Below are 26,386 nucleotides of genomic sequence, written 5' to 3' on the forward strand. Positions count from 1 at the left end.
CTTGAAATGATGCTGTTCTATTTTTTATGTGTTTTGAAAAAATATAGTTATGTTTCATAAAATCACATTATTATTTTAACATGTATTAGGTTTCTTCTTTTTAAAATGAACTACTTGGTGACTGAACAACAACAACTAAATAAACATTTAATAATTTCTTAGCTTTATTTTCCAATACAGCAAATATTGATAAATATAGCTCATATACACAAAAGCTCTCTGAGGTTCTTAATAATTTTGTAAAGTAGAAAGAGGCCATAAGGTCAAAAAGTTTGAGAACTGGTATTCTAGAAGCTAAAAAAAAAAAAAAATATCCATTGTTAACCAGTCATCCCAAACCATATATTAACCTCATTCTTCTTCAGGTACTTACAAAGACTTATCTATCCAATATCACATATTCTGCATGGCTTGTGTCTTATCTAGTCTGTTATATTGATCTGAATATCAGGTCTGACACCAGTATCATGCCATTTTAATTACTGTAGTTTTGCTGCATGTTTTAATACCTTGAGAATTAACTAATATTCCTCAATTATTCACAGTTTCCAACACTTTTTTTGGCTAGTTCTTCCCTAGGAATTCTTGCAGGTTAGCTTGGTACTAAATATGAGACCTTTTAGAAAGCACAAATAGAAGGTTAAGAGTTTTTGAAAGCTGGCGTAATAAAGAGAAGGAGGGACAGAGCAAACCAGAGAAAGCAGAAAAAGCTTGTCCATTCTCACTTATTCATATATATATAAATATATATAAAGAAGTAATTATGAGAGCAAAAACAAATATCCTGCTCAGACTCCATTAGGAAAGAGCAGTGGAGAATACCTCTAGAATTCATAGCAAGGAAACTTGACCAGTCTGGTCAAGACATAGGTGATCCCATCTATGAATGTTTCTATGGCCCAAACTCCTGGGAACATGTTAATATATTCAGCAAAGATATTCTACTTTGTGTCAGAGAATATTTGATGTTTAAAAGAACCAAGTTGTATTCATTTATACTGGGGTAATGTGCACAAATAATTAGCGATAGGAATGCTCATCTTTACACTGTTTATAATAGTGAAAGAATGGAAGCCATATACATACTCAGTAACAGGGAACTGATTTAAAAATTTATTTGGTGTCCGTATATTCAATATTAGATTATTGAAATTGTAATTCAAACTGATACAAATGTCTTATACTGATTAAAATATTTTGGATCTATTGTTAAAATAAAATAAAAGTAAGTTGTGAGAAAATTAGCTTGGTGTGACCTCAATTTATTTTTTAATGAACACACTACAGGATAAAATTCTAAAATTACAATAATATCAAAATGTTCACAGTGGTTATCTCTGACTTGTGAGATTCTAAGCAACTTTTAATTTCTTCTTTTAGCTTCTCTTTATGGTCTTTTTCTCCTCTACACTCTAAAATAGCAGAAAAATTCAGGTTATAGGTCTAACAGAATTTGTATATGAACTGTAGGCTTAAAATAACAATAAAAACAAACATCCACTTGTCTTTCTCAGACAATTAACTATTCTGCAATTCAGCTACTTATCTATTGGCCAGGATATAAATAAGGCTTAATAAAAATTTAATAACAATTATATTGAATAGTAATATTCAGAGTGATAAACACTTTGTTCTACTTAACTGCATGAATTTGTTTGACTATTTCCAATCAATATGTATATTTTTATTATATAAATAAATATTTATATATTTATTATACAAATTATATATATATATATTTAGATTTATAAACATTTAAATATATGTTCATTTATATTCATAGTCTAATATAATTAATACTTTGGTTATTTAAAAGCAAAAACTGTTAAAAAATCCCTTTAAAACTGAAAGCTACAATTTGCATAAGATCAGTTAAATAAACTGTTTCCTTTGTATTTAGCAAGCAGCAACTTGTATAAAATTTGGATTTTTTTGTCTCTTTTGTGTTCTACTACCACAAAATTTTCTTGACTTAAATCCAGGCACTCTCAAGCTGTGTATAAACAAAGCTAATATAAATGGAGGGCTGACTAAACACAACCTATCTGGATAATTCAGTCCCCAAGTCAATCATCTAAAAAAGATTATTTTGTTCTGCCTGATTGGTTCACTGTATGTTGAACTAAATGTCTGCCATATGCACATTTCTTTTATGGTGCACTTGAGAAAATTCTCCTACTTGGCCCACAGAAAGGATCTCACTCAGTTAATTCCTAACATCAGCTGCAGCTACCCACGGCATTCCTGTTATGTGTACCTGTAACTGTGATCTGAGGCCTGCACTGTCTTCCAGTTATCCTAAAGGACCTTCCTCACGCCCTCAATTCCTCAACCTATTCCAGCTGAGGGGGTACTCACTGGTTGTTCCAACAGAGAAGAGAGTATCCAACCTACCAGTTTGATTGAAATAGGCTTGTACTAATTCTAATACAGAACCACATAGCTAAAGTGATTACAAAAGGGTTGTGTTTTAGCTAAAACAGTTGCCAACAGATAAATACCTATATTAGCAAAATGCTACTGCACAGCTTTTACTAGTAACCTGTTCCAGTGTCACTCAGTATTTCATGGAAATTAAGAAAGTATCTAAAAACAAATGGATAAAAGGTCTACTCTTTTTTCTAGAAGGTTCATTATTTTACAACAAAATCAAAGCTCACCAAAATATTAACTGGCTTCAGGACTTTTCGAGTGATGACACCAGGGGCTCGTAAACGAATGGTTTCCAAAATACACCATTTAATTAGAGGGAGTTTCTTCAAGTCATCCTCAGACACTTTAATCTTATCTTTACCTGCAAAGAGAATTTTTTAAGAAATGGACTTAAAGAGGCCAGAAAGTGATTTCATGTAAGCTCATCAACATAGTTTAAGAACTGCCTCTGATATCAAGTGTCAATACTACTATTAACTTTGCATACCAAGTTTAGTCGTTTATTATCTCTTTTTATCATTTTCCTCTTACCAAGATAAAATGGATGGCATGAAAAACTAAACCAGTGTTGATTACTGGAGTGTAATGGATTGGTATCCAACTTTGGTTCTTACAAGTCCTATGGCTACCAAATGTCTAAGACAGTCCCTGTCAGAAAAAGTTAAAGTTTATTCATTTCATTATTTCTTGTCCAAATTCTCATTTCACTTAAGGAAAGAGCAATAAAAGACGGGGATCAAAAGTACAAAGTAAGGGGCTTACTTCCCTGGTGGTCCAGCGGCCAAGACTGCACTCCCAGTGCAGGGGACCCGCCTTGATCCCTGGTCAGGGAACATGCCACATCCCACGTGCCACAACTAAAGAGCTTGCATGCCGTAACTAAGATTCCATATGCCACAACTAAAGACCCTGCAAGTAACAACTAAAGATCCTGTGTGCTACAACTAAGACCAGACACAGCCAAACAAATAAAATTTTTAAGGAAGGACAAAGTAAGAGGTATGAGACGCCACCTGACTTTATTCTCCTATCTCTTCCCTGCTGAACTGTCTTCACTTTTGCTTTTGTTTTTAATCATCTAATCAAACATTTCAGAGGGTGCAAAAAGAATATTAAGAAAAGGGCGATGGCACATGTGTGTTTCATCTGGAATTATGAGCTTCCCAAACATAGCTGCATCACACATTCCTACTGTGAGTTGTATACCTGAACTAATATTATGGTTGAAGACACCTGCTGCTGCTGCTGCTAAGTCACTTCAGTCGTGTCCGACTCTGTGCGACCCCATAGACGGCAGCCCACCAGGCTCCCCTGTCCCTGGGATTCTCCAGGCAAGAACACTGGAGTGGGTTGTCATGTCCTTCTCCAATGCATGAAAGTGAGAAGTGAAAGTGAAGTCGCTCAGTCGTGTCCGACTCTTAGCGACCTCACGGATTGCAGCCCACCAGGCTCCTCCGTCCACGGGATTTTCCAGGCAAGAGGACTGGAGTGGGGTGCCATTGCCTTCTCCGGAAGGCACCTGAGTTGATCTTTTTACGGACCTATATATGGTCAGGGTCTTTGATCAAATGAGACAATGTAATTAATGGTGTTTTAAGTAAAATGTTGGAGAAGGAAATGGCAGCCCACTCCAGTGTTCTTGCCTGGAGAATCCCAGGGACGGGGGAGCCTGGTGGGCTGCCGTCTATGGGGTCGCACAGAGTCGGACACGACTGAAGCGACTTAGCAGCAGCAGCAAGTAAAATGTTTACACTTTGAAAATATCTTGAAACAACTCAGCTTTCCATTTTGACAGTGTATGCTTAATAAATTCAACAACACGGTCCGTTTGATTAAGTCAACTTTCACATTTGCCTCCCAACTGTACTGGGAACCAGTGCCTGGGAGTGGAATGCGGGTCTCCAGACGCATCTCTCTGACTCTAGATAAGGCTGGTTCTGCAGTCAGCCCATCCTGCAGCAGAGGGCTGGATGAGTGCTGCCTGGGAAACCTTCTCAGTCAGTACATGTGGAATTCCCAAGGAATCAGAAGCAAATGTTTTTGCTTAGCAGAGTCTGGGAACCAGGGTTTTTGTTTGAGCCCTGATTCTATTAATCCCCATAGGGGCCTCTATACACTGCACTAAACTTGACAGATTTTTGAGCACTGAGCAAGCACCAGGAGTTAAGTCGGGCTCCATCAGGGTTACAACCATGAAGGTATCCCTGCCATACACTCAGTCCAGGCGGTAAGAGAGGAGCACGGATAATTGGTTTCCATGCGGACAAGGAAGCCACTCTGTGAGATGTAAGATATTTGAAGACACTTAAAAGCAGGGAGGGTACTGAAATGCAGGATAACAAGCTTGAGAACATCAACTGAAAACTGTATGAGGGGAACTGAGATTCTTTTGGAATGTGCACGTGTGCGCGCTCAGATGAAGCATGCTTCAGTCCTGTCCGACTCTTTGTGACCCTATGGACTGTAGCCCGCCAGCCTCCTTGAGTTCAAAAAGAAACAAAGAAAGGAAAAGAAAAGTACCGCCTAGTGGCCCATGTTAGAAGACTGATGTAGTTGTCTAATAAATAAGGCTATACGTTGGCCCCGTGGTGGAAACACGAGACAAAAGGGAGTATCAATGACTGTGCAAAAGCAGCCCAAGGCAACTGGAGCTGCTGGGGTCTCCAGAAAGTGAGACAGGGCTGGAGGGGCTTCGCGACAAGAGGGGACCCAGCAACCTGGCAGGGGACCAGCAACCTAGTAGAAGGCTAAGGGACACTCTGTAGAGACACAGGTTCGATCCCTGGGTCAGGAAGATTTCTCTGGAGTAGGAAGTGGCAACCCACTCCAGTATTTGCCTGGGAAATCCCGTGGACAGAGTTGCCTGGTGGGCTACAGTCCCTGAGGTTGCAAAGAGTCGGACACGACTGAGTGAGCGTAAGCACAGCACACGGGGAAAACTCACCTTGGGAGAAACGCCGGGTGAAACTTTCAAGAGCAGAAAATTCAAGTTTATGTCATACCCTCGCTTTTAAGCTGCCTCTGACTACTGTGCAATTTTCCCTTTCCTTGTCGCATATTTTTAATATTTTAATAAAGTCAGATAACACATACTATAAGTCAACACTTGGGGAAATAAAGACCTGGGTGTGTCCAGGAGGCAGTGAGATTCAGAAAAGAGACAGAACATCCAGAAAGGAAAAGACAGCAGGAGGAGAGAAATTAGGAAATGAGAGACTGACGATCAAGAGAAGCTCCGAGAGGCACAGGCCTCCACTTCCAGCCGCCTCCCCCACTTCTTCCAGAGATTCCTAGAATTCTTGGAGGGGATTCAGAACAATTTCACCTTTATCCTGGAAACCAAGGTGGCCGCAGCAAGCGAGGGCCCTTGCCAAATGGACATTACAAATAGATCAGTGACAATCTACAATTCAGATCCTAAATCTTACTTAAAATATGACTTTTCTCTTTAAAAATCTATTTAGAACCTGCCTGCCAATGCAGGAGACATAAGAGACGCAGGTTTGATCCCTAGGTCAGGAAGATCCCCTGGAGGAGCGCAACCCACTCCAGTATTCTGGCCTGGAGAATCCCATGGACAGAGGAGCCTGGCAGGCTACAGTCCATGGGGTCACACAGAGTCAGACATGACTGAAGTGACTTAGCACGCAATCTGCAATTCAGATTCTAAATCTTACTTAAAATAAAAGTTTTCTCTTAAAAAATGTATCTAGAGCATCTACATTAGATAAATTCAGTAAACAATCCCTCTAGTATTTTCTGTGTTTTATTTTACTGCAGCGATAGGATTTGAAAATAAAAGATTTCTCTACTTAATCAAGAATAAATGTCAACGGTCAGAATTTGTGTTTGAAATCAGATCTGTGTGACTTTAAAGTGACTTACCTACTTTGCGACAGCCATAATTCTGGCCTTGAAAAAGTTTGGACTCCAGTAATAGTGACTAGTTTGTGAATGGTTTCTGTGAATAGTGAATAGTTTCTGACTTTCTTGTGGAGAAAAGTTTTGCTTTCTTTTTTTCTTCTGAAGTATTCTTAGGCGACTAATTGAATTATAAAGTGCAAAAAAATGTTTTGTATTATATAATAAACAAAAGCTTGTTCTGAATTGAAAATAATATTTAAAATCTATTATGACCTGCCATTGTAGGAGAGATGCAGAATACACTTGGAAAATAAATGTTTTAATAAGATATTTTTAGTTTCTCAAATCCCAGTGTGAGGTAGGAAAAATAAGGTAGGATTCTTAGACTAGACAAAGAAAAAGAAAGGGAGAGATGCTGTTTTCAAACAACATCTTTAGGTTAAAGATCTTTCTTATTATAACTCTTAGAAATAGCTCTGTACCCATACTGTGCATATTTCAATGCACATCTGTGGTTTGTTCTTCCAAGTGTTTTGACTCTAAAATTAGAAGGCTCCACTTGGAAGAATGCCAAGGTAATCATCAGAAGGGCTAGTGCCTAATGGAGACCGGGACCAGTATAAAAGATTGCCAGGGAAGAAACTATGGGTGATTTGGGGTAAAATGTAAAAGACATTTGCTTTGTTCTCGGCACAAATGCAATAGAAGTCAAACCAATAATAGGATATTGGAAACCAAATAAAAGAAAGGATAACTCCTGAGTTCAGAAATAGCGAAGAACGTTTCTAAACTGTTATGTATAGTTTTAGGATTCTGCACACGTGATGACAAGCATGTTAGAATGCAGTAACTGTAATTTGTATTTGTTAAGGGTGTAGGATAGATTAGAATTCTATTACTTCACCATTTATTCACTCAATATAAATTTGCTTTGTATCTGTTATTTCCTAGCCCAAACATAGGTGCTGTAAGAGATAGGAAGAGAATCATACTAATTTTTGACTATCTAATGTCACCAACATGTCGGACTGCTTCATTTACTCCTCATCACGATCTGCCATCTATGAAGTGATCATGTGTTCAAGAAGAAGTTTGACAGTGACAGCACAGCCTTCAAACCTATGTCTGTCTACACTGAAAGCTCTTATACTTGTTCACTGTGTCCCATCACCTTCCGGAGACGAGAAACGAATGAGAAAGGCACCGTCATTGTATTAAACGAGTTTGAACACAAGGACACAAAATAATATCTGGTTACAAATAATTACAACATAAGTTTCTTAAGAGTGAATTCGAGTGTCAGTGGCATTCATCCCTTCTTGCCTAGGGCTAAAGTTTCAGCTAGGCCTGGACGGATGAGTAGCGTGCGACCAGGCAGAGAGAAAGGAAATTAAACTCCAAAATTAATTATAAAATATATGATTTCTTAGGCTTAAAAAAGGAACATGAATCAAATGGAATCACTAAAGCAGGTCCTTCTCTGGGAGATGACTCCTCTGTCTCCTTCATATTTCAGGCTCCTTCCCCCTTACACACATGCACACTCTCTCTCAATAAATAAATATGTAAAATACAAAAATTCTTTTCCTATAGTCCTGAGGGACTATAGATTTAACTAATAATTTGGGGAAAATAGCTCATGTTTTGAGAAAAAGAGAGAATGACAGGCATTTGCTGAGTCATTCAGATCTTTGAGACATAATTCTGAGGCGACTGAATCAGAAGGTGGGATTGAACAGAGACTGAGGGGGCTCCGTGCTTCCCCACAAATGAAAGGCACACAGAAAGATGAAGAGAAGCCAAGCATAAGCGATGTCCACTGAGGGGTCTCCCTGCTGGTCCAGAGGTTAAGACTTTGCGCTACAGTGGGTTTGATGATCCCTGGTCTGGGAACTAAGATCCGGAATGCTGAGCAGCTAAAACAACACTAAACAAAACTCCACTGAAATGTAAAGAGTGCATTCCTGCAGATTCTACCACCTCTTTCCTTTTGGAAGCAGGGATTCTCAGTTCTGACTGCTGTCCTATGTTGTGAGGTTGTTTTCCTTCACAGAGGTTGTATTTCAACAGCTTGTTTAAAGTTAAAGTGTGTACAAAAGTTCATAGAACACATGAAGGAGGGTGAACTAGGATTAAAAAAAAATACATGAGATAAAGGTTGAAAAAAGTAAAGAATCTGATGTAATAACCTTAAGCAATGATGCCTACCAAAATTTGGTCATGAAATTTGCTTCCCAAATTTTATAATAATTTCTCTAAAAAGCAATATCAAATAATAAAAGTTAGTGTTTTCTTTATACTGTTACTTGGAGAAATAATGTAACAGCTTTGAAAAAAACCAGCATTTCTGTAACTTTTCTTAAAAAGTAATGAAGCAATGATATCAATTGGTGGCAGAGGTAGAAAACTAGTTTCTTGGCATATTTCTCAAGCAGAGACCTCAAGATAAGCTCCTGAAAAAAAAAATTCAGGTTTTAGAGAAGAGACAAAGCTAAAGAGAAACAGTAAATAAAGAATTTAGTTTTCCACAGTAATACAAAACAAGTATCTTATGCCCTATCCTTCATTTCAGGAATTAAAAAAAATTGAATATGATACATAATGTTCAAATATTTAATTTTAATAACTCTACTTCTGTTCCAGGAATATTTTTCATAAATTTATAAAATTGCTGTTTCCTTTGCAAAAGAAATCTGCATTCACTGGAAAGGGTTAGAACATCTCAGAAGGAGTAAGAAAGGATAAAATGTCCTGACGTAGATAACAGCATTGACAATAGGTTTTATACATCCAATGACCCTATAACACTGGTTATTTATAGGCAGTGAGAACATACTGGTTATAGATTTCTGGAAAATTTTAGTGCGATGAAGATTTGGTGACTTGTCTCCCAGAAGGGGATAGCAATAAACCCTTTTCTGCACTTATTCTTATAAAAGTGAAAAGAAATACTGCCAAACTTTTAAGGCTCTCACTGTCTGTAACTTTCGACAGTTAAAACGGGTCTTGGTGTGGGTGTCTTTGACTCATCTTGTTTGGAACTGTGTGTGCTTCCTGGACTTGCCTGTTTCCTTCACCAGGATAGGGACGTTTCCAGCCATTATTTCTTCAAATAGGTTTTCCATCCCTTTCTCTCGTCTCCTCTGGGACCTCTCTAATGTAAATGTTAGTACGCTTGTAGTTGTCCCAGGGAGTCTTAATTCTCATTGGTGTTTATTCATTTTTTTCTTTTTGCTGTTCTGACTGGGTGATTTCCACTAACCTGTTTTCCAGATTGCTGATCCGTTCTTCTACATCTACTAATCTGCTGCTGATTTCCTCTACTGTATTTTCTATTTCAGTTATTGAAATCTTCAGTTCTGATTGGGTCTTTTTTTTACATATATTCTGTCTTTGCAAGTTCTCACTGAGTCCATCCATTCTGCTAACTGTGGTGAACATTCTGATGACTACAATTTGAATACTTTATCGGGTAAATTGCTATCATCTCATTTAGTTCTTTTTCTGACGTTTTTATCTTTTGCTTTGGTTTGTAAGAATTCCTTTCTCTTTTCACTTTGCCTGTGTGGTCTGTGTGTATGCATTAGGTACATCAGCCACAGCTCCTGTTCTTGAAAGAGCAGGCTTATGTAAAAGGTGTCCCGTGGGGTAATTCCTCTTGGTCACCAGAGCCAGCTGCTCTGGGGTGTCCCATGTGTGTGCTGTGTACATCCTCCTGCTGTGTTTGGATCACAATTGTGCCCTGGATGGGGCTGTGTGGCTCTACTTTGACTGCTACGGGCTCAGGGTGTGCAGGCAATGGCTCCCCAGAGGTGGAGACACTTTGAACAGCTGCCCATGCCAGCTAGGTCACATGCCAGCTGGGATAGAGGCCACTTTGAAGGGGCTGACTAAGGGGGTGGTGGAGCAGGGGAATGCTGGGCTGGGGCACATGGTGCTAGCTAGTTGATGGAGAGTGACAGAAATGTCGCTTGCCAGTCCTGGGCCAGCTAGGTGAAGGAGAGGTTAAAAATAATGGCACCTGCCAGGGCCGTCATCCCTGGAGAACGTGTCCCAGCTCCCTACCCCTCCAGCACCACTCCCAAAGTGACCAGTGAGGCTCCTCCAGCCTATGACCCAGGCGCCCTTCACATTTCCCTGCCTCTGTGCTTGTCCTCAGAGCAAGCGAGCTTACATGTGAACCTTTCAAGAGCAGTCTCAGTTTCCACAGCCCTCCTGCTCTTCCAACTGGAAACCCCACTGGCCTTCAAAGCCAAATGTTACGGGGGCTCATCTTCCTTGTGCAGGTACCAAGGGGATCCCCAGGTGGGATCTGGATCCCTCACTCCATGGGGGGCACCTCCACAGTTGTGATCTCTCTTCCGCTAGTGGGTCCCACACTCTGGGTATGGGTTCTGTCTAGACTGCAGCTTTGACCCTCCTGCCCACCTTGACACGGCATTCTGTTTACATTCCAAGCTGCAGAAAATCTGTTGTGCTAGACTTCAGGTCATTCCCAGAGATAATCATTCCACATGTAGTCTTGGTGTGTCCACAGGAGGAGCTGAGCTCAGGATCTTCCTACTCTGCCTTCTTGATCTGGAACCACTAAGTATTTGTTCAATAGAGGAAAAAAGAGGTACTCTCTGGGTTTTATTCCTTCTAAAATACTAGCTTCCTTTTCTCTACTATTGGGCATGTTCATTACTGTACATGCCCATTCTTATACATGTTCTGTGAGACAAGATTCTGTGAGAAAGATACAAGTTAAATTTATTATAAAAAATTCAAGAGAAAAACAGATGAGAGTAGATGAAAGATTATAAAGTCTAAGCTAGGCTGTAGAGTTACATGCTTTTTAGTTCTCTACTCTTCCCTATAAACTGACTATAAATATAGTCTAATGACTGCAGGTCTGTAGAATATTAAGTCATTGCAAATGCTGGTAGTTTAGAAACTTTGACCTCAAGAATGTAGAACAAAACAGAAAAATGATTTTTTCTAATAATTTTTTTTTTTAGCTTTGGCAGAAAAGAATCTGAATTTGTTTTTTATTGCAGCAAAAGGTTAGCAAACAAGGGCTACAATGATCAATTATTTGTCCTGTGGCAGTTGTATACTCTTCTTATAGCAGCTTTCTAATCAGTTTTAAAATCTGGTTGGGAAAATATGGCCTTGCTAATTCACGCTTCTAATAGTCTTTCTAATCGCATTTCTTCTTCAAAAAATATTTAAGTCATTTCATTAATTTCCTCCCTCTCCAAACCATTGGAATTCTTTTTATAATTAATTAAGCATAGATTAATTTGAAAAGTGTTGGTATTTTCATGATATTAAATCTTCCCATATAGGAACATAATATGTGTTTTTCTCTATTTAAATGTTTTATAAATATGGGACTTCCCTGGTGGCTCAGACGGTAAAGCGTCTGTCTACAACGCAGGAAACCGGGGCTCAATCCTTGGGTTGGGAAGATCCCCTGGAGAAGGAAATGGCAACCTGCTCCAGTACTCTTGCCTGGAAAATCCCATGGATGGAGGAGCCTGGTAGGCTGCAGTCCATGGGGTCGCAAAGAGTTGGACACGACTGAGCGTCTTCACTTTCATATATATATGCATTTTTAATGTTATTAATAGTTCCCTCTCTAAGGGTCCTATCCCAAACCAATAGCTTTATATAAGAAAAATACCAGTTAAATTAATAGGGATAACAGAAGTAAAGTGGAAAGGGAGGTTTAAAAACAGCTTAAGCTGTTTGTGGTGGATACAGACTGGGAAAAGCAAAGAAAAAGCCGAGAGATTGCCCACGGATAATGAAGACGGGCATCAGGGCTTTAGGGACTGTAGCTGGAGCTTGGCAAGTCACAATTCCTTCAGATCTCCCCCTCCAGCCACCAGCTTCTTACAGACACCTCCGTCACTCCTGAACTTCCAGGTCTGGTTCTTCTAACTTTTCCAATGGATGTGACTTTTTGGCATCTGAAGGATTCAGGATAAATTCTTATTATCAAAGACACAGATTCCTATTGCTGGGAAAGGTGGTCTCACGTTCAGTCTTTCGACCCCAACACAAAGGTGGGCCTTAAGCCTGGAACTGTTCCTCAGCGAGACACAAAGAGCCCACATAGCCGGTGCCAGGCTCGTCACCTGGTGTGGAAATACCTTTCCTTGTTTCAGGGGCAGCAAACACCCTTTTGTCTGTGCTTAATGCAAGCGTGGAACGAGGCACTTGTCCAGCCCCCCGTTACATCTGCCCTGAGAGGGAAGAGGATAGGGTCCCTTTCACTGCCATGTGAGAGGGGTTCGCAGAGGCCAACTCCTCTTCATCAGCTCCAGGGAGAGACACGCTGGCCACAGGGGACCCACACCCACTGCTGCAGCTGATCTCGCTCTCTTTCTGTTCTATGTGAGTTTAGCATTGTTGCAGCCAGTGCCTGACAGCCCTGTGTTATCCTCGGCAACTCTGATACCAAGGTGCAGTGGCCATAAGTGTTTAGAGTCCTCCCCTGGGATTGCTAACTGGGGCACGGCACTCTGCTTGACACCCACTGAAAAATTATAAGCAATAACCTTTCAGAGGTAGACTCTAATCAGCAGCTTCAGTTGGATGTTCATAACTACAGACCAGGAATGAACGAAACAGTGATAACAATGAATTGAGAAAGATACCAAGGACTGCTGTGATGCTTAGAACAGGTTATTAAGACTGATAGAAGATAGAGTCAAGAATCAAAAGACTGATCCCCCTACTTCTTATATCTATACACACACATATAAAAACATACCAAATCCCATTATATCATTTAAAGAAAAGATTAATGCAACTATACCAAGACAACCACATAAGAGTCTCTTCTGAAAAAACAATATCCTATTTATCTGCGGAAATATTTCTTTCATATATTAAAAAGAGATTATCAATTTCTCTATTTACTGGAATATACAATGAAGGCTGCTTCATAATTATGATGGTCTTTTTCAAAGAATAAAGGACACGACCTAATTTATAATAAGTGAAAGGTAGAGATATTGACAAAACAAGATGACAATGGGTAGATAATAAAAGGTAAAAATAAATTTTGATCTAGAAATACCTTTCTTTATAAATCCTGCATAATAACTCTAAATTTCTGGATTGCATTCTCTGGAGAGATGTTGACGTGGCTTGAACACCTTTATCTTTAAAGAGGAAAAAAGGTTATCCAAATGCCTGAATAATTCTCTAAAGGAACACTCAGAGAAAAGAACTGTGTCCGAATGAAAAATGTAGAGAATAAACAAAGCAGATTAGCTGTGCTACACTGGAGTGAGATAGTGAAAGACTTAATAAAATGAGAAGTGCCAGAGTAGGACCTATCTCCAAGCTTGTAAATAATCTGCAGCCATCAGAAGTATCTCTTTCTACCTACTGAAGCTAAGCAATAAATGAGGACAGAATGACTTCACACAAAATCTCCTGAGTTAGTGTCACAAGACACACTTCAGGCATTCAAAGCAGAAAATAGTGGAGGAAATCTAGCCTCCTGGGAAATCTCTCATGGGTCAGGTACTATATGTGAAAATTTCACCCTGGTCTTTGTACCTATATGAGCAGATTGGCAAGTAACAAGTTCTGAGCTCCAAAAATGATACCATCTAGGACTTCAGGTCCTAGGAGAAAAGAAGATGACAAAATCAAACATTTGGAGCAGGTTTCCAATGAAATCTGCATTTATAAACATTTTCTTAAGTAACTTACATATGTTCTCCAAGATTGATGGATGAGAAGTAGTTTGTGAACAGCTCTGTCATAATTTAATGTTTTCTGAGTTTATTCTAGGATTTTTAAAAGCTGGGCTAGCAAAGGAAAATGAGACTATGTAAAAAATTTCCTGTGTGATATGCCAGAACTTCCAAAATGTCCATATTAGATTCATGTTGTCTGGCTAGCAGTTCTTGCCTGGGAAACCCCACAGACAGAGGAGCCTGGCAGGCTCCTGGGGTCGTAAAGAATTGGACATGACTGAGCAACTAACACTTTTTTTGTAAAGCTGTCATTGAAAACAACAAACCTGTACCCACATCACAATGTAACCTTGAGAGGAGCCTGTTATTTTTACAAGGCAGGAGTGGGTGTAGCTGTTGAATTAAACTTAGTAATCATGTAAAAAATAAATGAATAAAATAACCTTTCTCCATTCATAACTCCACTGGAGTGGCCTTAGCTTCTGCTACATGATCTCTTTCTTCAATATTTTGGTTTATGTGTGGCATAAAGGCCAAGGCTCTATCATAGACACAATCTTGGCTATCAGCCATTGAGTCCTGGCAGGCTGTAGAGCGGTGATGAGAATAAGCTTCTTCAGTTAGCTGGAGGGACTCAGGTCTTTGATATACCATGATGGAATCCTCCAAGAATGTTGTTCTAGGTTAGACAAGAAGATATTGGGACACATCCAAGCAGATAAAAATTTCACACATGTTATAATATGGGTAAGAGGTGACTAGAGAGAAGACCTCAAGAATAAATGTGCTTCAATACCATTAAATTTAATTATTTAAAATGATGCAAATGACATCAATTTTGCCCAGAACACCACCATAGGACCTGAGCCTCATTTATCACTCTGCTAGTTTTTATGCTTGTTTATAAATATGAGAGGAAATCCTTTCTCACCAGTACATGATGAGTGTGGCCACTGAGTCAGTGTCGCCAGGTAATGGCATCCAGTCACTTGATAGTGTTGGTCTGTCCCCAGGCAGAATTGCTGCTAAATCAGGACTCAGTGGTATCAAGAAATGTTATTGGTTGGCTCTGAGTAACTTTTCTCTTTTATCCAAAGTCACATAATTACTAAGTGACAGGGTAGAAAGGCGTGAATCAAATTTTCAAACAAAAACTGCAATCCAATGAAAATTTTGTAGTGTGTCTTTTATGATCCACAAATCATGATTTTTATGTAAGACAAAAAAACAATTCCTGATGTTTTATGGAATTATTTCTATGCAGGTGTATTTCTGTTAATTAACCTGATTTCTTTTAAATTAACAGAAAAAAATTTACTACATTTTCCCCTCAACTAAATGTGCAATACAACTGAATGGCCACCAAGAACAAAAAACAAAATACACAGGCCAAAAAAATCACAAAAAACAAACCATTGTGCTGTGTATGCTACCCTAAATCAAAACAAGTAGGTGAAAAGGGTCAAATGCAATCAGGTAACAATTTAAAAGCATTTTTATTTGCTATTGTTTGTTTTTAAGATGGAATGACCTTCTGCTCTCAGGCAGACACTCACAGTGGGAATCCTAAATCAGAAAAAAAAAAAAAAAAAAAAAAAAACTGCTTGAAAACACAGCCTAAAAAAAGAAAAAAGAAAACACAGTCTAAACAGGACCCTAAGTGAATGCCTGCAAGAACTTTGTGAGAACGCAGTGAGGCCACACCTGCAATATCTAACTCTAACAGGCTTCTCCTCCAGATATGTGCTAACTCCCTAACCATCTTTAAGTCCTTACTCAAATTTCACCTTTCCAGGAAGGTCAGCTCTAATTCAACTATTTAATGCTACCACCTCCTTATGGGCTTCCCTGATAGTTTATTTTGTAAAGAATCTGCCTACAATCTAGGAGACCCGGGTTCCATTCCTGGGTTGGGACGATCCACTGGAGAAGGGATAGGCTACCCACCCTAGTATTCTGGCTTGGAGAATTCCATGGCCTGTATAGTCCATGGGGTCGCAAAGAGTCAGACATGACTGAGCCACTTTCACTTTTCTCCAGTTCTGGCACTCCTGATCATACCTAATCTGCTCTTTTCTTTTTCACATAACATTTAACAACATCAAATATTTTTGGAGTTTCTTCTGTGAACAAACAAGGAAAAATAACAAGTGGCAATGAAAAAAATAAAAGACTCTGAGCAGAGAGGAGAATCTGATTTCCAGGGTTACCACAGTATATCATTTAAAATGCTCAACAAAAAATATCATTTAAAATTTTTCAACAAAAAATTGCAAGACACATGACAAAAATATGAAATGTGACATGTAACAAGAATATATAGACCATACAGGGAAAAAGCAATCAGCAGAACCTGTTCCTGAAGAAACTCAAATATTGGACTTACTAAGGAAAGACGTTAAATCTGATATTTTAAATATATTCAAAGAATTAAATAAATCATGTCTAAAGAACTAAACAGAGAAAATCGGTAAGGAGAGACAAAAGGTTAAACAATAAAGACTGAAACAGAAATAATGAAATAGAGAACAGAAAATCAATAGTAAAAATAAGATCAAATCAACAAAACTGTCAGTTAGCTTTCTGGAAAAAAAATTGGCAACCTTTTAGCTACACTGACCATGAAAAAAGAAAGAGGGCACAGATTACTAAAACCATGGATGAGAGAAATGTTTTCCTAGAGAACTTACAGATATAAAGAAGATTATGGGGAAAACCATGAACAATTGTATGCCAACAAGTTAAATAATCTACATGAAATAGACAAACTCCTAACAAGACACAAACTCCAAGAAGAATTATATAGTTTTCACTTCAGCAACACATATACTGAAATTGCAAAGATTCAGAAGATTAACATGGCTCCTGTGTAAGGATCACACTAAAATTTTCAAAGTATCCCATATCGTTCTGCTCATGTAATGCACAGCACGGGTAACCATAGTTAACAATACTGTATTATATATTTATACTTACTTAAGTTGGTCTTTAAAAGTTCTCATCACAAGAACACACATGTGGGGATGGAAGTTAACTAAATTTATTGTGGTAGCCAATTTACTACATATATATATATGTATGACTTCCCTTGCAGTTCAGTTGATAAAAGAATCTGTCTGCAGTGCAGGAGACCCTGGGTCAGGAAGATTCCCTGGAGAGGGAAATGGCAACTCATTCCAGTATCCTTGCCTAGAAAATCTCATGGACAGAGGAGCCTGGTGGGCTGCAGTCCATGGGGTTGCAAAGAGTTGGGCACGACTGAGCAACCAACACTTACTTACATGTGTGTGTGTGTGTGTGTGTGTGTGTGTGTGTGTGTGTAGGCATGGTCAGATTATTTTTCCCTATAATATTCTTTATATCTTTAAGTTCACTGGGGGAAAACAGCTCCCTCATTCATGGTTTTAGTCATCTGTGTCCTCTTTCTTTTTTCATGGTCAGTGTAGCGAAAAGGTTGCCAAACTCTTTCAAAAAAAATAAGAGAGGCAAATATTCTGCAGTCATTCTATAAAGCCAAATTATTCTGATACCTCCCAAGATGGCAGAGTAGAAGGACATGCACTCATCTTCTCCTGCAAGAACTCCAAAATTACAACTCACTGCTGAACAACCATCGACAGGAGAATGTTGGATACCACCAAAAAAAGATACCCCACATCCAAGGGCAAAGGAGAAGCCCCAGTCAGATGGTAGGAGGGGCGAAACTGCATTTAAAATCAAACCCATACCCACCAGAGATGCTCAGAGGGTTCAAACAAACCTTGTACGCACCAGGACCCAGAGACCCCACAGAGACTGAGCCAGAACTGTGTTTGAGTGTCTCCTGTGGTGATACGGGTTAGCAGTGGCCTGCTGCAGGGTCAGGGGCTGCGGGTAAAGTACACCTGCATATGGCAGAAGCCTTCTTGGAGGAGGTCGCCATTAACCCCACCAAAGAGCCTCCAGAACTTACACAGGACTGGGGAAACAGACTCTTGGAGGGCACAAACAAAACCTTATGCACACCAAGACCCAGGAGAAAGGAGTGGTGACCCCACAAGAGACTGACCCAGACTTGCCCGTGAGTGTTCAGGAGTCTCTGGCGGAGGCATGGGTCGGTGGCAGTCTGCTGCAGGGTTGGGGGCACTGAATGCAGCAGGGCCTACATGGGGCCTTTTGAAGGAGGCTGCAATTGTCTTCATTATCTCCACCATAGTTTGGCCTAAGGTCAAACAACAGGGAGGGAACACAGCCCCACCCATCAACAGAAAACAGGATTAAAGATTTACTGAGCATGGCCCTGCCCATCAGAACAGGACCCAGTTTCTCCCTCAGTCAGTCTCTCCCATCAGGAAGCTTCCATAAGTCTCTTATCCTTCTCCATCAGAGGGAAAAGAGCATGAAAACCACAATCACAAGAAACTAACCATTCTGATCACATGGACCACAGCCTTGTCTAACTCAGTGAAACTATGAGCCATGCTGTGTAGGGCCACCCAAGACGGACGGGTCATGCTGGAGAGTTCTGACAAAACATGGCCCACTGGAGAAGGGAATGATAAACCACTTCAGCATTCTTGCCTTGAGAACCCAATGAGCAGTATGAAAAGGCAAAAAGATAGGACACTGAAAGATGAACTCCCGAGGGTGCCTAATATGCTACTGGAGATCAGTTAAGAAATAATTCCAGAAAGAATGAAGAGATGGAAGCAAAGCAAAAACAACACCCAGTTGTGGATGTGACTGGTAATGGAAGTAAAGTCTGATGCTATAAAGAGCAACATTGCGTAGGAACCTGGAATGTTAGGTCCATGAATCAAGGCAAATTGGAAGTGGTCAAACAAGAGATGGCAAGGGTGAACATCGACATTTTAGGAATCAGCAAACTCAAATGGACTGGAATGGGCAAATTTAACTCAGATGATGATTATATCTACTACTGTGGGCAAGAATTCCTTAGCAGAAATGGAGTAGCTGTCATAGACAACAAAAGAGTCTGAAATGCAGTACTTGAATACAATCTCAAAAACGACAGAATGATCTCTGTTTGTTTCCAAGGCAAACATTCAATATCACAGTAATCGAAGTCTATGCCCCAACCACTAATGCTGAAGAAGCTGAACAGTTCTATGAAGACCTACAAGACCTTCCAGAACTAACACCCAAAAAAGATGTCCTTTTCATTATAGGGGACTAGAATGCAAAAGTAGGAAGTCAGGAGATACCTGGAGTAACAGGCAAGCTTGGCCCTGGAGTACAAAATGGAGCAGGTCAAAGGCTAACAGAGTTTTGCCAAGAGAACACACTGGTCATAGCAAACACCCTCTTCCAACAACACAAGAGAAGACTCTACACATGGACATCACCAGATGGTCTCTACCGAAATCAGATTGATTATATTCTTTGCAGCCAAAGATGGAGAAGCTCTATGCAGTCAGCAAAAACAAGACAGGGAGCTGACTGTGGCTCAGATCATGAACACCTTATTGCCAAATTTAGACTTAAATTGAAGAAACTAGGGAAAACCACTAGACCATTCAGGTATGACCTAAATCAAATCCCTTATGATTATACAGTGGGAGTGAGAGATAGATTCAAGGGATTAGATCTGATAGAATGCCTGAAGATCTAGGGACAGAGGTTCGTGCCATTGTACAGAAGGCAGTGATCAAGACCATACCCAAGAAAAAGAAATGCAAAAAGAAAAAATGGTTGTCTGAGGAGGACTTAAAATAGCTGAGAAAAGAAGAGAAGCTAAAGGCAAAGGAGAAAAGGAAAGATATACGCATTTGAATGCAGAGTTCCAAAGAATAGCTAGGAGAGATAAGAAAGCCTTTCTCAGTGATCAATGCAAAGAAATAGATGAAAAGAACAGAATGGGAAAGACTAGAGATCTCTTCAAGAAAATTAGAGATACCAAGGGAACACTTCATGCAAAGATGGGCTAAATAAAGGATAGAAATAGCATTGACCTAACAGAAGCATAAGATATTAAGAAGAGGTGGCAAGAATACACAGAAGAACTATATAAAATAGATCTTCACAACCCATATAACCATAATGGTGTGATCACCCACCTAGAGCAAGACATCCTGGAATGTGAAGTCAAGTGGGCCTTAGGAAGCATCACTACGAACAAAGCTAGTGGAGGTGATAGAATTCCAGTTCATGTATTTCAAATCCTACAAGATGATACTGTGAAAATGCTGCACTCAATATGCCAGCAAATTTGGAAAACTCAGCAGTGGCCACAGGACTGAAAAAGGTCAGTTTTCATTCCAATCCCAAAGAAAGGCAATGCCAAAGAATGTTCAAACTACTGCACAATTGCACTCATCTCACACGCTAGCAAAGTAATGCTCAAAATTCTCCAAGTCGGGCTTCAATAGTACGTGAACTGTGAACTTCCAGATGTTCAAACTGGATTTAGAAAAGGCAGAGGAACCAGAGATCAACTGTCATCAAAAAAGCTAGAGAGTTCCAGAAAAACATCTACTTCTGCTTTATTGACTATGCCAAAGCCTTTGACTGTGTGGATCACAACAAACTGGAAAATTCTGAAGGAGATGGAAATACCAGACCACTTGACCTGCCTCCTGAGAAATCTGTATGCAGGTCAAGAAGCAACAGTTAGAACTGGACATGGAACAACAGACAGGTTCCAAATCGGGAAAGGAGTATGTCAAGGCTGTATATTGTCACCCTGCTTATTTAACTTGTATGCAGAGTGTGTGTTTTAGTCACTCAGTTGTGTCCAACTCTTTGTGAACCCACGGACTACAGCTCCAGGCTCCTCTGTTCATGGAATTTTCCAAGCAAGGATTCTAGAGTGGGTTGCCATTTCCTTTGCCAGGGGATCTTCCTGATGCAGGGATTGAACCCAGGTCCCTGCATTGCAGGTGGATGCCTTACCCACTAAACTACTAGCAGAGTACATCATGAGAAACGGTGGGCTAGATGAAGCACAAGCTGGAATCAAGATTGTTGGGAGAAATATCAATAACCTCAGATATGCAGATGATACCACCCTCATGCCAGAAAGCAAAGAGCAACTAAAAAGCCTCTTGATGAAAGTGAAAGAGGAGAGTGAAAAAGTTGGCTCAAAACTCAACATTCAAAAAACTAAGATCATGGCATCTGGTCCCATCACTTCATGGCATGTAGATGGGGAAACAATGGAAACAGTGACAGACTTTATTTTCTTGGGCTCCAAAATCACTGCAGATGGTGACTGTAGCCATGAAATTAAAAGACGCTTGCTCCTTGGAAGAAAAGCTATAACAAACCTAGATAGCATATTAAAAAGCAGAGACATTACTTTGCCAACAAAGGTCCATCTAGTCAAGGCTTTGGTTTTTCCAGTGGTCATGTATGGATGTGAGAGTTGGACTGTGAAGAAAGCTGAGCGTCAAAGAATTGATGCTTTTGAACTGTAGCGTTGGAGAAGACTCTCGAGAGTCCTTTGGACTGCAAGGAGATCCAATCAGTCCATCCTAAAGGAAATCAGTTCTGAATATTCATTGGAAGGACTGATGCTGAAGCTGAAACTCCAATATTTTGGCTACCCAGTGTAAAGAACTGACTCTTTGGAAAAGACCCTGATGCTGGGAAAGATTGAAAGCGGGAGGAGAAGGGGATGACAGAGGATGAGATGGCTGGACGGCATCACCAACTTGATGGACATGAGTTTGAGTAAGCTTGGGGAGTTGGTGATGGATAGGGAAGCCTGGTGTGCTGCAGTCCACGGGTCGCAAAGAGTCAGACATAACTGAGTGACTGAACTGAACTGATTCTGATAGCAAAACTAGACAAAGATATCACAAGAAATAAAACTATAAATCAATATAGCTTATTAATAAAGATGCAAAATTTCTCAACAAAATACTAACATACTGAATCCAGCAACATATAGAAAAATCATATGTTTTATACGAATTATACACCATGACTAAAGATTTATCTCAGGAATGCAAGGGGGTTGAAACATGAAAATCAGCTAATCTAAAACATCCTCATACGAAATATAACATTATACCAAATGAAAGAAGCCAGACATAAAGGACCAAATATTCAATAGCAGCTTTTCCTTAAGCCTTATTGTATAAGAAAGTTGGGGAAAATGTCTGAGATGGGCTCTAGTGGTGAGGCTAGTGAGATTCTGAGTTGGAAATTCACCAAAGCCATCTTCAGAGAAGGAAAAGGCAATCTTCTAATAGAAAAAAAGCATAAAAATTGGAGAAATGTCATGCTATCTATGTCAGGTTATTTCATCCACTTTTAATGTTCTTCCTTTGACAGAATCCTTTGTTTGGGCATATGGGTATCTCCCCTGATATCAACTTCCAAAGATCTGTGGCTTCCTCTCCCATTATCTAAATTGTTGAATTGCTATATCATATTCATGAATTGACATGAACTGCTTCTGTATAAGCATGGCAAAAAATGTTTGATACATTACAGAGTAATTTCAATTCTATAAGAGTCTCATAAACTGAGAGCACTGACATAATATAGTTAGTACACTGGTACCTATTTGAAGATTTTTTTTCTCTGTTAGAGGGGAATGTGTTCATGCTAAGTTGCATCAGTCTCGTCTGATTCTGTGTGACTGTATGGACTGCACCCCACCAGGCTCCTCTGTCCATGGGATTCTCCAGGCAAGAATACTGGAGTGGATTGCCATGCCCTCCTCCAGGGGATCTTCCTAACCCAGGGATCGAACCTGCATCTCTTTTATCTCCTACACTGGCAGGAGCATTTTTTACCACTAGCACCACCTGGGAAGCCTGTTAGAGGAGAATAACAGGTTCTAAAACAGGAATATAGAAGACGACAAAAGATTTTGTCTTTCTCCTTTAGAACTGCGCTTTAGATTTCAAGATTCAAATGCAGTAAAAATTTTGATTAATAATATGCTTCTATTGTGGCCTTTGGGTCAGATGGGCTTCTTATATTATCCCAACCACCACCCACACTACCTTTTTATTTCTGAAAGTTCAGGAATTTGGAGAACACTGTGTCAGGAGAAGACTCCGGTAAGATAAAGGAGAATATGTGATGATCAAGGATGCATCCCCTTTGTCATCTATAGACACGCAGGCACGCACATTTCCGTTAGCTTTGCAGATATAAGCTCCATAAACACAAGTCATCTTGTCTTACGTCCACCACTGTAATATCTCCAGAATCTAACTTGTCAGCGTTGTCGGGACTCAGTGATTCTAACGCTCATCACTTCCATGAAATACGACCTAGCAACGGCCGATACACACTCAAGTCTCAGAGGCAATACGGTTTCTATATCCATGTTGGCCAAGCCAATTTGATTTTTGGCTTAACTTGAAAGGAAGTAGTCAAAATAAGTTTAAAAATCCAAATAAAATATTTTCAGCAATCACAAAGGGGAGAAGGGAATAACTAATAATTGTCATCACACCATTTTGCTCTACTATTATTTTGTGTTGTTCCAAGAGTACCAAGTCATTTATTGATTTTTTTTACGTTAGAATACATAATTTGACATATTAAAGTTTTTTTTGTAAATTTACTCTCAAACAGGTAAAATTATGCTGAATAAACAAGGATTGGGATTTTCTTCATTCAAGCTTCTGCTTTTTAAAACAGATGACAACTGATGAGCCCAAATCTGAACCAAAATGGCAAAGTAGAAATCTCTACCTGCAATTCAAGCCCACAAAACCTTTTAAATTACATTTTAAAAGTTCCTTTAGAACTAACATCCATATCCCATTAGTACTGTTAGGTAGTATAAGGAATATGCACCATATGACTTTCATAAAATCTGGAAAATCCTGAATTCTAAAACTATGGACTTGGAGTTCAGCTGAGGCAACGGGCCAGGAGATTAGAAGAAAAGCCCTGTGTATTACACTTATGTTTAAACAGGAAAGTTGGGCAAATTATAATCTCTTTGTTTCATTATTTGGAAACAAGGGAGTTGGTCCAGATGAATTCTAATATCCTTGACTAAATTCTAAGATTCTACCTGATCAACTTACATTTTGAAACATATAAATTATGTTCAACTGGGATTATTTTGAAATTCTATTAAATTATGGGCATTTAACTTTGCCCGGAATGTGTGACAAGTGCACATTATTAGATGTCCCTGCAATTATGCAATTTAATTCCGTGTTAGTACCTGCTGTGCCAAACACAGATGATATGCCTTCCATAATGGTCCTGTGGATATTGGGATGAGACAGGACAAACGCAAATGTCCAAAATGCAACCTTAAAAAGAAAAACATGTGTCAAAAATTATAACCTTCTTTGAAGGTGAACAAAAGAATACACAGTATTAGCCACAAACAGTTAAAATATTTAAGTTAAAAGCATGTTAGTAAAGAGTATCTTTGAAAACAACTAGATGTTATGAACAAAGAGATTTTATATTATCTCTGAGGGGTTAACTTTACAATTTTATTCTGCCACTATAGTTTTACTATATTGTTTATATGGAGTAAACTATCTTCACTACAAATAAAATGGGAAAATCAGGATTTTTAATTTTATTAATATACAACATAAAATATTATACCAGCACACACTAGAATTTTAGAAATAACAAATTACAACACTTAGACAAGTTGGTCGAAAGCAAAGATATTTTTAAAGATTCAATCTCTTTGAAATACAAATTAGCAAATCATATATTCTGCAAATAAAACATAGTAATTTTAAATAAGCCTCAGAAACTATACCTAAAATCTCATAAACTCAATACCAAAAATAGGGCTCTTTCACACCCTATTGAGCAAGGAGGCTTGTAAGTTTATAGAGTATTACTGAACACAGTATGTTTGGAAGTTCTCGCTCTAGGCCAAACAAAATTATTTCACACCTTTACTCATCATAGTATTATAAAATACCACAACCAATAAAATACCACCAACCAATAAAATTATACTGCTAAACATCAAAGACATACAGATGGCTAACAAGCACACGAACAAGATGCTCAACATTACTAATTACTAGAGAAATGAAAATCAAAACCACAATGAAACAACCCCTCACACTGGTCAGAATGACTGTCATCGAAAAGTCTACAAATAACAAATGCTGGAGAGGATGTGGAGGAAATGAAACCCTTGTACACTGCTGCTGGGAATGTAAATTGGTGCAGCCACTATGGAAAACAGTATAGAGGTTCCTTATAAAACTAAAACTAGAACTACCACATGAACCAACAATTTCATTCCTGGGTATATATCCAGAAAATATGAAGATACTAATTCAAAAAAACACATGTACCCCAATGTTGATAGCAGCATCATTTACTATAGCCACGACATAGAAGCAACCCAATCGCCCATTAACAGATGCTTGGATTGAGAAGATGTAGTACATATATGCCATAGAATATTACTCAGCCATAAAAAGAATGAAATACTGCCATTTGTAGCAACACTGATGGACCTAGAGAATATTGTGCTTAGTGAAGTAAGTCAGAGAAAGGCAAATACTGTATGATATCACCTATATGTAGAATCGAAAAAAAAAACAACAAACGAATGTACAGGAAAAACAGAAACATACTCATAGATATAGAAGACAAAAATGTGGCTAACAAAGGGAGAGAGATGGTGGAAGGACAACTTAGGGGTATGGGATTAACAGATACAAACTACTAAAATAGATAAGCAATAAGGATGTACTGGACAGCAGAGGAAATTATACCCGTTACCTTGTAATAACATATAATGAAGTACATGCTGAAAAAATACTGGATCACTCTGCTGTACACCTAAAACTATACACAATATAGTAAATAAACTACTGGAGTGGGTTGCCAAGACCTCCTCCAGGGGATCTTCCCGACCAGAGCTTGCACCCACATCTCCAGCATCCCCCGCACTGCAGGCATATTTCATCCACTGAGCGACCTGGGAAGCCCCAAATAAACTACAATTCAATTGAAAAAAAAAAAACAAAAAAATTTTCCTTTAGTTCAGGTAGATGTTTTTGCTTCTATTTTAGATCACACATTAAAGAAAACATACCAATCATTAAAAGAAGCTTGGGTTTCCCTTTCATCCTTTTTTTTTTTTTTTTTTGTAAACACATATTGTGAAAGAATTCATCTAGGAAAACCAATCCTGAAAAGACTCAGACAACACTTGGTGTCATTTAAGTTTTTTGTCTGTCGTGAGAGAATGCTAAGCATCTTTAAATGATCCCAATGCTCCCCTCTGTGGTCAGAAGAGGAAGAGCAAGCAATTGAAAAGAAGTGCTTCCGCTTAGTCGCATCTGACTCTGTGAGCCCATGGGACTGCAGCCTGCCAGGCTCCTCTGTCCGTGGGAATTCTCCAAGCAAGAATGCTGGAGTGGGTTGCCATGCCTCCTCCAGAGGATCTTCCCAACCCAGGGATTGAACTCCGGTCT

The 26,386-nt window shown here is 39.2% G+C and overlaps 1 protein-coding gene and 1 non-coding gene across 3 annotated transcripts in view; one reads left to right on the forward strand and one right to left on the reverse strand.

The window, feature by feature from the left end:
* Positions 1-26,386, reverse strand: part of CYP39A1 (cytochrome P450 family 39 subfamily A member 1) — an 81,998-nt gene that overhangs the window by 26,876 nt on the left and 28,736 nt on the right. For both annotated transcript variants that reach the window (XM_065912469.1, XM_065912470.1), the window contains 2 exons: positions 24,142-24,232; positions 2,661-2,794 (listed from right to left, as the gene is read on the reverse strand). In XM_065912469.1, coding sequence (XP_065768541.1) covers positions 2,661-2,794; positions 24,142-24,232 — 225 coding nt within the window. The remainder of the gene's footprint in view (positions 1-2,660; positions 2,795-24,141; positions 24,233-26,386) is intronic.
* Positions 16,806-16,910, forward strand: LOC136152009 (U6 spliceosomal RNA). Its single transcript, XR_010660168.1, has one exon. It is a non-coding gene; the product is annotated as a U6 spliceosomal RNA (small nuclear RNA).

Source organism: Muntiacus reevesi, chromosome 20 (genome assembly GCF_963930625.1).
Source record: "Muntiacus reevesi chromosome 20, mMunRee1.1, whole genome shotgun sequence".
NCBI classification, from domain to species: domain Eukaryota; kingdom Metazoa; phylum Chordata; class Mammalia; order Artiodactyla; family Cervidae; genus Muntiacus; species Muntiacus reevesi.